A 14,379-nucleotide genomic window follows, 5' to 3' on the forward strand; every position below is an offset into this window, starting at 1 on the left:
TAAATCAGAGATTTGGCTCTGAAGGAGTTCAGAGATTAAGGAAAAACCATACACACACACACATATATATACATACACATATTTTTTTTTTCCTTTTTCTCTTTGCTTATCTGTCTGTCTGCTATAATTCTGTTATAACAGCAAAGCAAAATCTAACTTTGAAAATATAAGGGTCAAGAGCACAACTAAAGCAAACACTGATCACTATAATGGTGACACAGAAATTGTGATTTTCTTCTTTGGTGATTCTGCTCGTTAACATCAGGTGTCTTCAATAATGTTCAATCACCACTCAATGAATCTCTTAATTAACTTTAACTCTGCTTCAGTGTTAATTTAACACTCTTATTTTAACACTTTCACACTCTTGAGTGTGGTCTCACATGTACTCCCAGGAGAGTTAATTTCACCCTGGATTTTTTGCTGTGCACAAGAAACAAAATTTTAAACAATTTTTTCTTTGCATTTTATTCCGTTAACTGTGGAAACACAAACAGCAGGAACTATACCAATAAGATTTGTTTCCATTTAGTGAGCAACCTTATAATTTAGAAAATAAAATCTTGTCTCAAAGGGTTTTCTACCTTTCACCATGACACAGTCCTCCTCTGAGGTGTGGCCACACCCCCCAGTGTCACATTGCATCAACCAAAACTATTTTATCATTTAGAGAAACAGTATCCCTTTAATTAAGAACCATTGTAATGCTCTAAAATTGCAAATCCACAGTACAATCAAACTTAAACTGCCCACTTTACCTGCAATCACCCTACTTATATCCCCAACCTCCCACCACCATTTTGGTACCCAAACGTTGATAGGTATGTACAAAATAGATCAGTTAACATTTGTTGAACAAGCGGTGGATATTGTACACAATACATTAGAAAACACTGTATTTATTTTACAGGCAAAGACCAAAGTTCCACAATTAACAGATGAACAGCAGGCAGTAAAGAAAATGATGGCTCAGGCCTACGTGACCAAAGGCGGCTCCAACAACTATTTGCAAGTCTTCATTAAATCTTTAGAGCTTCAAATTGGTGATCAAATGATAGTCTATTTAAACACTGGACAGAGTCCAGGAGTCAGAGATCAAGACTACACATACATGGTGAGAAGCAATCATACAGTCATTCATACAGATATGTTATCGATTTGAGTAAAACTTGTGAACAGCTTTTGTATTATTTTATTTTATGAATAAAGGAATAACTCTATTTTCTCATCTGCGTCATTTTCAGATCTTGAGTAAAGGTCAGATTGTAAAAGTAGACAGGTTTAAGCGAAGAGGACAATCTCTAGTGTCTCTATCTCTGCCTGTAACCAAAGACATGGTGCCATCCTTCCGCTTTGTGGCTTATTATCATGTGGGCTCGTCTGAGGTGGTGTCTGATTCAGTCTGGGTTGATGTGAAGGACACATGCTTGGGAACGGTGGGTCAACCATCACAAAAAAAAGTTGAAGTGCCAAGAAAATAGGTCTGTTTTTCTGACACAGCATGTCTTGTTTTAATAACAGCTCCAGGTTAAGGTGAAGGGCAAGATGAATACTTATGGCACAGAAGATGAGGTCAAGCTGCAGATAACTGGAGATCCTGGAGCTAGAGTTGGTCTGGTGGTGGTTGACAAGGCTGTGAACGCCCTTAACAAGAACAGACTCACTCAGACAAAGGTGAAGGATGTTCATCAGCTCCTCAACAGTCACTGAACGCTTGAGATTGGTTTGTTAATGGTCTCTTTGTTGCTTTAGATCTGGGACTTAATAGAGCAGCAGGACATTGGCTGCACAGCAGGAGGAGGAAGAGACAGTATGGGGGTTTTCACTGATGCAGGTCTGATGTTTGAGTCCAACACTGCAGGAGGAACCAACACCAGAACAAGTATATATGTGTATTTATAATATCTTAATTTTGAATAAACACTCCAGTGTATTTTATTCACTAAAGATAAGATTTTAAAGATACAGATTTTTCTATAGCACTGGAGTGTCCCTTCCTTTCAAAGAGAAGACGGCGATCACTGGGTGAGAAACAGTTCTTTTGATTCAACCCTTTGAAATATTAAACATGTTTTTAGAGTTCACCTCTGCTGTTAGATATGCTGTTCTTCTATCATTGTGTTTTATTGGCATAAAGTTAACATCATATTGATGATTATCAGAATTTGCTAGAAATGATCCAGCTATGGTGTCTCTGCTATTTGTGTCTGACATGACATATTCACTCTGGAAAAAAAATACAAAACTGGAATGATTATGTTGTGCAGTGAATACTGAAATAATGCACTTTTTCTTGTTGTATCCAAACCATAACTATATTCTGTCAGGTTCGATTAAATTTGGGTAGACCAGCCTTTATGTGGCTTCACCCTGGCATTACATACATATATAAGTTAAGAAGCAATGCTAGAAAAAGACATATGAAGAGAAGACACAAAACAAATAAAAAAAAAATGATAATGTTGAGACTAAAAATAAATGGGGAATTCAATAATGGTAATACATTCAGATCCCAGAGAGATTAATGATTTGTTTTTGTTAAAATTAAAAACAGATGATGAAGACGATTATTATACAGACTCTGAAGAGATTGTGTCACGTACATACTTTCCTGAGAGCTGGATTTGGGAGGAGATTGATCTATGTGACAAATGGTGAGTAGGAAACTTTCAAAAATACAAAGCTGTGAGTTGAGCTCCATTTAACTCCTAACCACTTGCAGTAAATTATCGATGTGATCTCCTTTGACATGAGCAGTCTGACGGTAAACAACCATTGAATACTTCGACAGTTCTAATTTTTTCTTGTATTTTCCTCATATTCCAGTCCAACACTAATCAGAGATAAAACAATCATCCTGAGACAGTCTATCACTACCTGGCAGATCTTGGCTGTCAGTCTGTCAACACTTGGTAAAGTGTAGCGGCAAATGCAGAATAATGGTCTGAAAAATACCATCATCCAGGGTCTACTGCTTTAAATCCTTCTGTGTGTCTGTGTTCCTCCTCCAAGGCATCTGTGTTGCAGAAACTGAGGAGATGGTTGTTTTTAAACACCTTTTCATTGACCTCAAGATGCCTTACTCAGCTGTGCGTGGTGAGCAACTGGAAATCAAAGCCATTATTCACAACAACATCAAAAGGAAGCAGAAGGTAGATCTGGTTTGATATTAAAAATTAGTTCATTTTTATTTACATTGAAGGGCAGTCGTGGCCTAATGGATAGAGAGTCTGACTTGTAACCCAAAGGTTGTGGGTTCGAGTCTCAGATCCAGCAGGGATTGTAGGTGGGGGAGTGAATAACCAACACTCTCTCCAACTTCAATCCCACGACTGAGGTGAGACCCTTGAGCGAGGCACCGAACCCCCCACTGCTCCGGGTGTATGTTCACTACTGTGTGTGCACTTGGACAAATTCCAAGTATGGGTCACCATACTTGGCCACATACCACTTCCCCTTTCCCCCCTTAAAGTCATGTGCGTCATAATAACCATTTATTAATGACAACATACATGGATCCTGCGGAAAATCGTTTGAGGTTTTTGAGCTGCACATGATTAAAGAAAAGTGTAGGATTAGGTGTGATAAACCACATAACTGTGGTTTATCACACCTGAGTTCAGTTTCTCTAGCCACACCCAGGCCTGATTACTGCCACACCTGTTCACAATCAAGAAATCACTTAAATAGGACCTGCCTGACAAAGTGAAGTAGACCAAAAGATCCTCAAAAGCTACGCATCATGTTGAGATCCAAAGAAATTCAGGAACAAATGAGAAAGAAAGTAATTGAGATCTATCAGTCTGGAAAAGGTTATAAAGCCATTGCTAAAGCTTTGGGACTCCAGAGAACCACAGTGAGAGCCATTATCCACAAATGGCGAAAACATGGAACAGTGGTGAACCTTCCCATGAGTGGCCGGCCGACCAAACTTACCCCAAGAGTGGAGTGACGACTCATCCAAGAGGTCACAAAAGACCCCACAACAACATCTAAAGAACTGCAGGCCTCACTTGCCTCAGTTAAGAAAAAGACCATAAAAAAAGAGACTGGGCAAAAATGGCCTGCATGGCAGAGTTCCAAGACGAAAACCACTGCTGAGCAAAAAGAACAAAGGCTCGTCTCAGTTTTGCCAGAAAACATCTTGATGATCCCCAAGACTTCTGGGAAAATACTCTGTGGACTGACGAGACAAAAGTTACACATTTTGGAAGGTGTGTGTCCCATTATATCTGGTGTAAAAGTAACACAGCATTTCAGAAAAAGAACATCATACCAACAGTAAAATATGGTGGTGGTAGTGTGATGGCCTGGGGCTGTTTTGTTGCTTCATGACCTGGAAGACTTGCTGTGATAAATAGAACCATGAATTCAGCTGTCTACCAAAACTTTTAGACTGATAATGGACTATATATCTTGACATTATTTAAGATCTGCACAGTATCTTACTACAGTACATCTTGTAAGTGGTCAGGTGTGAAGTGTTATTTGTTCCCTGTGAGGCTAATATACATTTTTATGTGAGCTAGTTAATAATTTCAACAGAAAAAAAAAAGTAATGTTTATATGTTAGGTTACATTTTATTTTGATGTCCCCTTTGTCTATTGACTCTATGCAACTTTGCAACTCTCATGTCAAGTAGTATTAGTAGGTTTCGGTTAAAGTTAGGGTTGGTAGAATGCTGACGTACTCATAAAGTTACTTATATAGTCAGTTTGTCTGTTGGGGAACCATCAAAATAAAGTGTTAGCATATATTTAGCAGACAACATACTACTATACTCCAATGACTGCTAGTTGACATGTAGTTGCAGAGTTACTTATCAACAGCTTTCTAAAAGGTACCATCAAAATAATCAAACTGATATTAAAATAGAAATAGTTAAAAGCAATCTGATCTGATATCTGATCTTATGGCTTTTTGAGAGAAAAAAATAGTATTATTATTACTATACCTATAAGTGGTCATTGATAGCTTTAGGTAAAATAGCATAAGAAAGATGGCAAGATATGAGACTTATAATACATTATAACTATGAGAAATATGATCCATTGTAACTTAAGATGATGCAACGTGTTCACTGTGTGTTATAAATCATCATACTCTTAAAAGCTATAACCACTAATAAGTAAATATTATAATACTAATACTAATATAATACTAAACTAATCATTTAAAACTGTTCTTATATTCACAAGATGATATAACATATTATAAGGTTGTTGTTTTTTTAAATAATGTATTATGCATTCATTATATGCCTATAATGGGGGAATGTCCAGCGCTCTCTCCACCCTCAATACCACGACTGAGGTGCCCTTGAGCAAGGCACCGAACCCCCAATTGCTCCCCGGGCGCCGCAGCATGGCTGCTCCGGGTGTGTGTGTGTGTGTGTGTGTGTGTGTGTGTGTGTGTGTGTGTGTGTGTGTGTGTGTGTGTGTGTGTGTGTGTGTGCGTGTGCATTTGTTCACTACTCACTGCTGTGTGTGTGCACTTGGATGGGTTAAACGCAGAGCACCAATTTCGAGTATGGGTCACCATACTTGACAATACGTCACGACGACGACTTCTTAAAAATACCCTTATAATGTATTATAAATATGGGCTTTATAGAAAGTGTTACCAAAATGACAATGCCATGTAATTACATTACCTGCTTATGGTCTTCGGTATCCATAACTTGGGAGAGCCATTTTGTTGTATGTAAAAATAAACAAAGATATTGTCAGTCAGGCACATTACAGAGTGTAAGCTGTGTGTGGTATTAAGAAAACGTTGTGCAAAAGCCACCAAGAAAATGCACTTTTCACAGCTTGTAATACTTTTTACAAAACAAAACAAAAAAACTTGTACATCAAGCTTACCTCTTCCACTCATCCACCGTGCCACCACTGAAAGTCATCTTCTTCGTTTATTTGACGGATCGCAAAAAGATTTGCACACTACCGCCACCAGGAGTGTGAACCGATACTACAACCTACACATTAAGCAAACCAATCAAAATCTTCTGTTGGTTTGTACAGCCCACTTGCAGCTTAAGTCCCACCCACCTGCGGCTGGCCCCGCTGGCTCCGACCTCCGTTTATACCCATCTCAAGCAAACACTGATCTGAAGGAATGACTTGGTTCCTCCTCTGGTGAAATCAGCTGCTGAGTTCATGGGTGGAATAAACATATGGCAGGACTTTTACTTTCTGACCCCTGGACTATCCACCTCTGTCTGTAATATATCTGCTTGTTTTACACTCTTTGGTCACCAGGCAGTGTTGTGAGCAAATGAAGCCTCCAGAAATTAACCCTTTTGTGAAGCACTTGGCTGAAAAGCTTAAATCTTCATAAAGCTTAATTTCACCATCACTACCTGAAGGACTTGATTAGCTGGATCAGATGTTTAATTAGGGTTTCATCTAAACTATGCAGGGCTCCGGCCCTCCAGGAACTGAGTTTGACACCTCTGCTCTAGATATTTAAGTGATTTGAGTCTCATTCTCCTGTTTTCACCAGGTGCGTGTGGAGTTCATGGAGACAGAAGATGTTTGCAGCTCTGCCAGTAAGAAAGGCAAATACAGAACGATAGTAACCGTTGACAAAGACTCCAGCATAAGTGTTCCATATGTTATTATTCCATTGACACTGGGAAATCACATGATTGAGGTGAAAGTTTCAGCATATGATTCTGTCCACACTGATGGAGTGAGAAAGCAGCTGAAGGTGGTGGTACGTCTGATGGGAAATTCTGTCACTTTTCATTTTATTTGCTCATTCATATCACATAATGATCAATAGATGTGTGTTATATTTTCAACAGATAAACCAAAGCCCCACAGGTAGTTAACAATGTCTTTCTCTTTCAGTCTGAGGGTGTGCTGACTGCATTACATAGACTAAATGTGACGCTCAATCCTGCTAAAAATGGTGAGATTTACTGTGTTATTTCAAGTATATACTGTAAGATTACGCATATACTTCTAGCAAATTATGAAAAAAAACAAACAAAAAAAAACACTTCTATAAATATCATTATAGTTCCAACTAATCCAGAAATCAGTCAACCAGGTGTTTTTTGAACAAAACCGTACACAATGTAATTAGCATGTGACTCATGACTCTTCCTCCATCTTGCTGTTCTTCTCTGTTTCTCATCTCACAAGAATCAGGAGAAAATCTTTTAGTTTTTAAAGCTGACATACCAGCTGATTGGGTTCCAGACACACCTGCTAACATGTACATCTCAGTTACTGGTAAGAAAAACAATCTTTTTATCAATGTGTCATGATTATTCTTTTAAAGGTCATACAGGGTATGCACGTTTTGTTTCAAAAGAGATGAAGTCTATATCTACATTCTACAATAATTTGATTACATTTGTATGTCTGAAGACTCTATCGCAGTAGTTGATGTTGGGGCTGGTTTGTAAAATTGCCGTTCAAAATGCACCGAAGAAAAAAAAAATGAAGAAAAAAAAAGCTTTTTTTTTTACAAACCAGATGCAAATAGACCCAAATTGCGATTAATGAAACCAGTTTCCGGGCTGATATTTTGCATTTCCTTCTGTGTTTCAAAGAATTTCCAGATATGAAACCTGTGAGTAATATAGTATTGCATTGTAAAAAAAAAAAGCAACAACAACAAATCAATTAATTCACTCAACTTAACTTTGACTTATATTTTGCACTGAGTTGTATTTACTTTATATATTTAATTTATATTACATATGTTCAACTTGACAAATTTAATGTTATTTTAACTTATAAAGTTCAGCGGACAGTCGTGGCCTAATGGTTTGAGAGTCTGACTTGTAATCCAAATGTTGCAGGTTTGAGTCCCACACGTCAGTTCCTTTCCTTTCTTAAATAACAATCTAATTTCAGCCAGTGAAAAATATCAACTGTAAATCAAATCATTTAAACCTCTCAAAATATCAGCAGAGGATGATTAAACAACTCCACAAACAGCATCACCAGCTCCACTCATTACTAACCAGACTGACTTTATTTCTGTCCTAAGTTATTTCTGAGAACTGAGATGTTTAGCTGTAGTTAATGCAGAGGGAGCATTCCCTTCAAAGATGAAAGTAACGTTAATCTTCTGCATCTTTAGTGGCTCAGATGTTGGGAGTAAATGACGACTGCTATGTTCATTATTACATCCAACAAAAAAAACACCTCATTAGCTCAATCGGAGACATTGTTGTTTTCCCCTGACAATGGCAGACAGTTCATAGCTCATTCAGGGTGGGTCTAAGGTAAGACGTCCGTGTCAATCAACTATATAGTGGGAGCGGCCTTGGTCTGTGTGATGTCACAGCCAAGAAGCTGAGAACGGCTTGATTTGAAAAAGGGGAAATTACTTGTAAAGATTTAAAAAAAAAATACCACTGGGTGGGTTTTTATCATTATAGGGTGGTTGTGTACACACACTGCCAACACACATTTACGTTCAAACAACATATAAAAGTGAGTTTTGCATCCAATGACCCCTTTAACCATCGCCAACTGATCCCGTTTTCTCTGAGCTTTTGTGTTATAACAAATATGTTACAAACAGCCAGAGAAAAAAGATGAAAAAAACTAACACACAAATGTCAAGGGTCAAGAGCCCTTAAACAAACACTGATCTCTAACATGGCTACTTCAAATCAAACTAAATCAGCAACATCTAAACCTCAGTTAATTCACAGTAAGATCTTCTGTAGACGTCTGACAGAAATAAAGTCAGCCTGGTTATTAACAAGTGGAGCTGGTTAAGTTGTTTAATCAGATCTTGAGAGATTTAATGTCTTTTATTTTAGTTGATATCATGTATGGCATATGATGTTGCTAAAGAGAACATTATTTTGTGTATTTGGTGTAATGCAATGTGTTTATGCGGTTTAAGGTAAAAAAAAAAAAAAACTTATTTTCACATACATTATACAAAAACAATAAAACCCAATATAAACAAGGCATTTGTTGCATCCGGTGGGGACATAATTACTGATTATAATATCTTTTACACGTCGCGTTGCAACGAGAAACACAGCGTCTCCAGGACATGTCTCCGGTGGCCAATTACTCCAGAGTGTAATCTGGACGATTGGGGCGGGGCGACACATATTGCTCCGCCCACCCCCAATTCCATCAGTTTATACTCTTTGGCCACCAAGTGGTGTTGTGAAGCCGTCAGAAATTAACCCTTTTGTGAACCACTTGGCTGAAAAGCTAAAAAGCTTCATCTGGCCATCACTACCTTAATCATGCTTTTAAAATCCTTGTAAACTATTACACTGCTTGATTTGTATTATAAAAATGCTGTAATAATTATAAAGTTTAGATTAATAAGATTTCACAGAGACTGAATACTGCATCTAGGTTTTGATTTTGTTGTTATCATCACCTGGTTGCAATCTCTTTTTGATTTCCCTTGCTTTAACAAATGTGTTTTACAAACACAGTTACAGCAAATCCCCAAAATATAACATTATAAAGTCAAGGGTCAAGAGCCCAACTAAAGGAGTTTTGAGTTTTGAGATTTTTCCACTCTTAATAATTAGTTTAAAGTTAAATGAATAAAGTCGTTTCGAAACAACCCCACATCCTGTTGGAATTTTATTCCAAATCATATATTTAATTCAGCTGGAGGTTTACATTTTTTTGTTGCGCTGCAACTTTGACATTTCTAAAATACCTTTATCTTTATCTAGTTTTCATAAACAGGCTTTAATAAGTTGGTCACTTATACATGATTATAATTTTTCTCCACATAGCTATTTTATTTGGAACAATAAAAATATTAGATATAAAAATAAATCTTTTTTCCGCAATTGGTTTGATAAACATATACTTTTAGTCAGTCAACTTTTAGATGATCGGGGTGTCCTTTTTACTTATGAACAATTTATGCAAGCATTCTCTTTTCCAGTCCCCCGAGAGAATATGCCATTGTTTTTGGTGCAATTCCTGATTGTATTATACCTTTAGTCAAATCTGGCCCTAAAGGTTGTTTAGACTCTCTTCTTTTTGACAACACTAACTTATTTTTTGAAGTCTTCTCAATACCATGTCAAACAAAGACATTCGTTCAATTATTAATAGATCTCAGATTTCTTTACCTGCTTGTGTGAGTTTTTGGAATAACATATTTAGTGATATAGAATGGGAAGAGTTTTGGCTTCTTCGACAAAAAAAATCTTCTTATCTAATAAAGTTGTTGAAGTCTCTATCAAAATTATCCATAATTGCTATCCGGTAAACAACAAACTTGCTAAATTTAACAGTAATATTTCCCACAACTGTTCCTTTTGCCTTCAGTCTGAAGAAACAATCAATCATTTGTTTTGGGACTGTGTTTATTGTAAAGTATTTTGGGTTGACTTTTCCACTTTTGTAAAAAAATATTTATATCCAAATTTCTGTATAACCCCCAAAATAGTGTTTTTTGGTTACTGTTTGAATTTCAACCCTTCTCACTGCAAATTCATTATTAATCTATTGCTATTTCTTGCTAAATTTTACATTCGTAAATGTAAATTTTCAAAGAAAACTTTTTTTTTTCAGGAAAGATTTCAATGTGTACGTAAACTCGTTGAGAAACTTTAATAATTCTATTGGGGGTGGGGTGATGGCGCAGTGGATAAGACACATGCCTTTGGTGTGAGAGACCCGGGTTCGAATCCACTGTGAGACACCAATGTGTCCCTGAACAAGACACTTAACCCCTAGTTGCTCCAGAGGCGTGCGACCTCTGACATATATAGCAATTGTAAGTCGCTTTGGATAAAAGCGTCAGCTAAATGAATAAATGTAAATGTGTTGCATGTGAGACTCTTGCATGGTGTAAGTCTTATAAACTAACTTAGTATGCTTTGGATTATTGTTTGTAACCCTCATTGTTTTTTGTTCTTTCTTTGTCTTTGTATTTGTTGTTCTGTTATTGCATAATAATAATAAAAAAAAGTAGAATGCCCCCAGTGACCAATATTTGAAGTGCCTCCTCTCAACCTGCTCAACATTTTGAATCACAATGAGCTCGAAGTTCAGCTCCAACTAATCAAACACTCCTGCATTAATTTTCAAGCGATCCTGAAGACCTTAATTAGTTGCTTCAGGTATGTTTGATTAGAGCTGGAGCTGAACGAGGAAAGTCGATCGCCAAGAGCAGGATTGGGTACCCGTGCACTAATGAAAAAGGAAAACAAGAGATCGCATCATATGACCACTTTAATGAAACAAAACAGTTTTTTACAGTGTGTAAATATCTGAATTCTCCGCCTGCATTCCCTCTTTCATTCCTCCAGGTGAGGAGATCAGTCAGACAGTCGAGCAGGCCATCAGTGGAGCCTTCATGGGTCGCCTTATTGTCCAACCCCGTGGTAATGGAGAGCAGAACATGATCTATATGACTCTACCTCTCATTGCCACTCATTATCTGGACAGCACCAATCAATGGGACGCTGTCGGCATGGAGCGCCGTAATGAAGCCATTAACCATATTAGCACAGGTCAGCAGGACACAACAAATATAAAGAATCTGACTATGATTTGAAATAAAATAAATAAGGTACTTTCAAATATGCTCTTGTGAAAGTTTAGATCAAAAGCAGAAAAATAAATAGATTAAACAATATATATATATATATATATATATATATAAAATCAAATAAATATTCTTTCTTTATCCTTTTTTGTATTAAGGATATCAGCAGCAGCTGGGTTACCGTAAATCAGATGGATCCTACGCTGCATGGCCGAGCATACAGAGCAGCACATGGTAAAGTCATTTTATGTAATAAACTTGTTTTTTTTTCTCTTTCATGCCTTGTTTTTCCTAAATTACATTTTATTAATAAGTAGTACACTGTAAAAAGTTGTTGCTTTAAAGAGGTATTTATATCTGATACTACATACAATTCTAATTTTGTTGTTGTAACGTATTACAATCAAGATCATGTAACATAAAACAAGAGGATGTTATTGCAACTTAAATCCATTGTTGACTCAACATACAACTTCCAATAAAACTCAGAAACAACACATTCAAAATATATGTACCTGCTCCACACTGATTAATGAATTAATTGTTCAATGAGAAATTACGATTTTAAGTTTTTTAAGTTGCAGCAAAGTGAAAATCAGAATTGACAGCACTACTCTTCAGCACAATGGTAACCACTGTAATATAAACAAATGACACTAAAAGATCTATCTCTCTCACTTATTACAATCCAGTCTGACTTTAAGCCATACTAAACTTCTTCTTGAGAATTAACTCAGGTTTAGATGTTAATTTTTTATTGAAAATAATCAAGTTTGAAGGCACCATTATGGAGTTAAGCATTGACCTTGATTGTTTATTGATGATGGCGAAGTAATCATGTAGAAATCAGATTCACAGATCATGTCTGAGGATGTTAGCTATTAGCCTCGTGATGTTATTATAGTCAAATACACATGTTCTTTTTAGTCATATGGGAAGTGTTTTGAATGTTTGTTTTTTGCAACAACCCAACCGCTGGGTTTGTCCCTTTTTAACCCAGCGCTGGGTTATATTTAACCCAGCATTTTTTAGTGTGTGTGTGTGTGTGTATATATATATATATATATATTTTATTTATTTATTTATTTATTTATTTTTCTAAGGCAGCCATATGAGTTAAATAAAACTAGTGTAGTAATAATAATTATAATGTGTTTTAAATTTGATTTATTTCTGCTCTTCTGTTTGTCTGTTAAAGGCTTACAGCATATGTGGCCAAAGTCTTCACCATGGCCAGTAACATTGTTTATATAGAAGATAATGTGATCTGCAGCGCTCTCAATTGGCTGGTTATCCACACACAACTGCCACATGGCTCATTTAAAGAAAATAATGCTGTAATTACAAGACAGATGGTGGTAAGTTGAATGTTGTTGAATCTGTGCTCACAAAAGAAAGATGCACCAAACCAGAACCAGAGATTTATTTTTACTGTGGTTCCCAGTACTAATGCATTAAATAATCTACAGTACAAACTACAGTATAAACAAAATACAACAATGTGGTGCAGTGACTGTGGCGGCAATTGTAGTTTCTGGGGCTACATATAAATTTAGCTATTTAGTTTTAAATGCAAAGGTATTGAACAACTTTAGACAGCAGAATTGAAATATTAGAAATATTAGACATGCAAAAATAATTAATTCACAAGCTGTTATTGAATGTGTAAAACACACACATAATCTGACAGTTTTTGTTAGTCTAGTTTATTTGTGCTTTATTCAAGGGTGACGTTCAGGGCAAAGATGCCGATGCCTCTCTGACAGCTTTTGTCGTGATCGCCATGCAAGAGTGCAGAGAGATCTGTGCTGGATCAGTTGGTGTAAGTGAATTATTTTTTTTCACAACATGTAAGTTTGGTGCTCCACACTCTTCTTTTTTTTTTTTTTTTTTACCAAAATATTGTGACCTTCAATGGCTTATTTGAACATTCATGACTCATAAATGTATTAAAGTGTCCATAAAGTCACTCCATATATGAGTTGAATCCAAATAACCATTTAAGGGATTCACTCTCACATTTACATGTGGTTGCCACGTCTATAAATCACTCATACCTTTGCAGTCAGTATGTGGCCATAGAGATGAGGCAAACAACTGATCTCTAAACTCATAACTATCTACAAAATTAAAAGAAGAATTAATGATGTTAAGCAGGGTTGAGCCTGGTCAGTACCTGGATGGGAGACCTCTTGGGAAAACTAGGTTGCTGTTGGAAGAGGTGTTAGTGAGGCCAGCAGGGGGTGCTCACCCTGTGGTCTGTGTGGGTCCTAACACCCCGGTATAGTGATGGGGACACTATACTGTAAAAAGCACCGTCTTTCGGATGAGACGTTAAACCGAGGTCCTGACTCTCTGTGGTCACTAAAAATCCCATGGCACTTCTCGTAAAGAGTAGCGGTGTAACCCCGGTGTCCTGGCCAAATTCCCTCCACTGGCCCTTATCAATCATGGCCTCCTAGTAATCCCCATCCACTTGATTGGCTCTATCACTCTCTCCTCTCCACCTGTAGCTGGTGTGTGGTGAGTGCACTGGCGCCGTTGTCCTGTGGCTGCCGTCGCATCATCCAAGTGGATGCTGCACACTGGTGGTGGTTGAGGAGAGACCCCCCCCCCCCACATGATTGTAAAGCGCTTTGGGTGTACGGCAATACACAATAAATGCGATATATAAATGCATCATTCATTCATTCATTCATTCATTCATTCATGTTCTTGTTCATTTTAATATACATTTTACAAATTTTGAAGACAGAAAAAGTTACATAGTGCTGCTTTAAAGGCATAGTTCATTCCAAACTGAAAATTATGTCACCACTTACTCACTCTCATGTTGTTCCAAACCTGCATCAATTTATTACTTC

The 14,379-nt window shown here is 37.0% G+C and overlaps 1 protein-coding gene across 1 annotated transcript in view; it reads left to right on the forward strand.

Annotated features, from left to right (window-relative positions):
* Positions 1 to 14,379, forward strand: part of LOC306872962 (complement C3-like) — a 40,919-nt gene that overhangs the window by 13,353 nt on the left and 13,187 nt on the right. Inside the window, exons 12-26 of the mRNA XM_079421934.1 lie at positions 911 to 1,114; positions 1,245 to 1,436; positions 1,522 to 1,674; positions 1,753 to 1,882; positions 1,981 to 2,025; positions 2,555 to 2,654; positions 2,827 to 2,912; positions 3,013 to 3,152; positions 6,506 to 6,718; positions 6,856 to 6,916; positions 7,153 to 7,242; positions 11,277 to 11,480; positions 11,674 to 11,749; positions 12,714 to 12,873; positions 13,242 to 13,337. Of these exons, the coding sequence (XP_079278060.1) occupies positions 911 to 1,114; positions 1,245 to 1,436; positions 1,522 to 1,674; positions 1,753 to 1,882; positions 1,981 to 2,025; positions 2,555 to 2,654; positions 2,827 to 2,912; positions 3,013 to 3,152; positions 6,506 to 6,718; positions 6,856 to 6,916; positions 7,153 to 7,242; positions 11,277 to 11,480; positions 11,674 to 11,749; positions 12,714 to 12,873; positions 13,242 to 13,337 (1,950 nt within the window). The remainder of the gene's footprint in view (positions 1 to 910; positions 1,115 to 1,244; positions 1,437 to 1,521; positions 1,675 to 1,752; positions 1,883 to 1,980; positions 2,026 to 2,554; positions 2,655 to 2,826; positions 2,913 to 3,012; positions 3,153 to 6,505; positions 6,719 to 6,855; positions 6,917 to 7,152; positions 7,243 to 11,276; positions 11,481 to 11,673; positions 11,750 to 12,713; positions 12,874 to 13,241; positions 13,338 to 14,379) is intronic.

The sequence above is a fragment of the Barbus barbus genome (assembly GCF_936440315.1).
Source record: "Barbus barbus genome assembly, chromosome: 7".
NCBI lineage: Eukaryota > Metazoa > Chordata > Actinopteri > Cypriniformes > Cyprinidae > Barbus > Barbus barbus.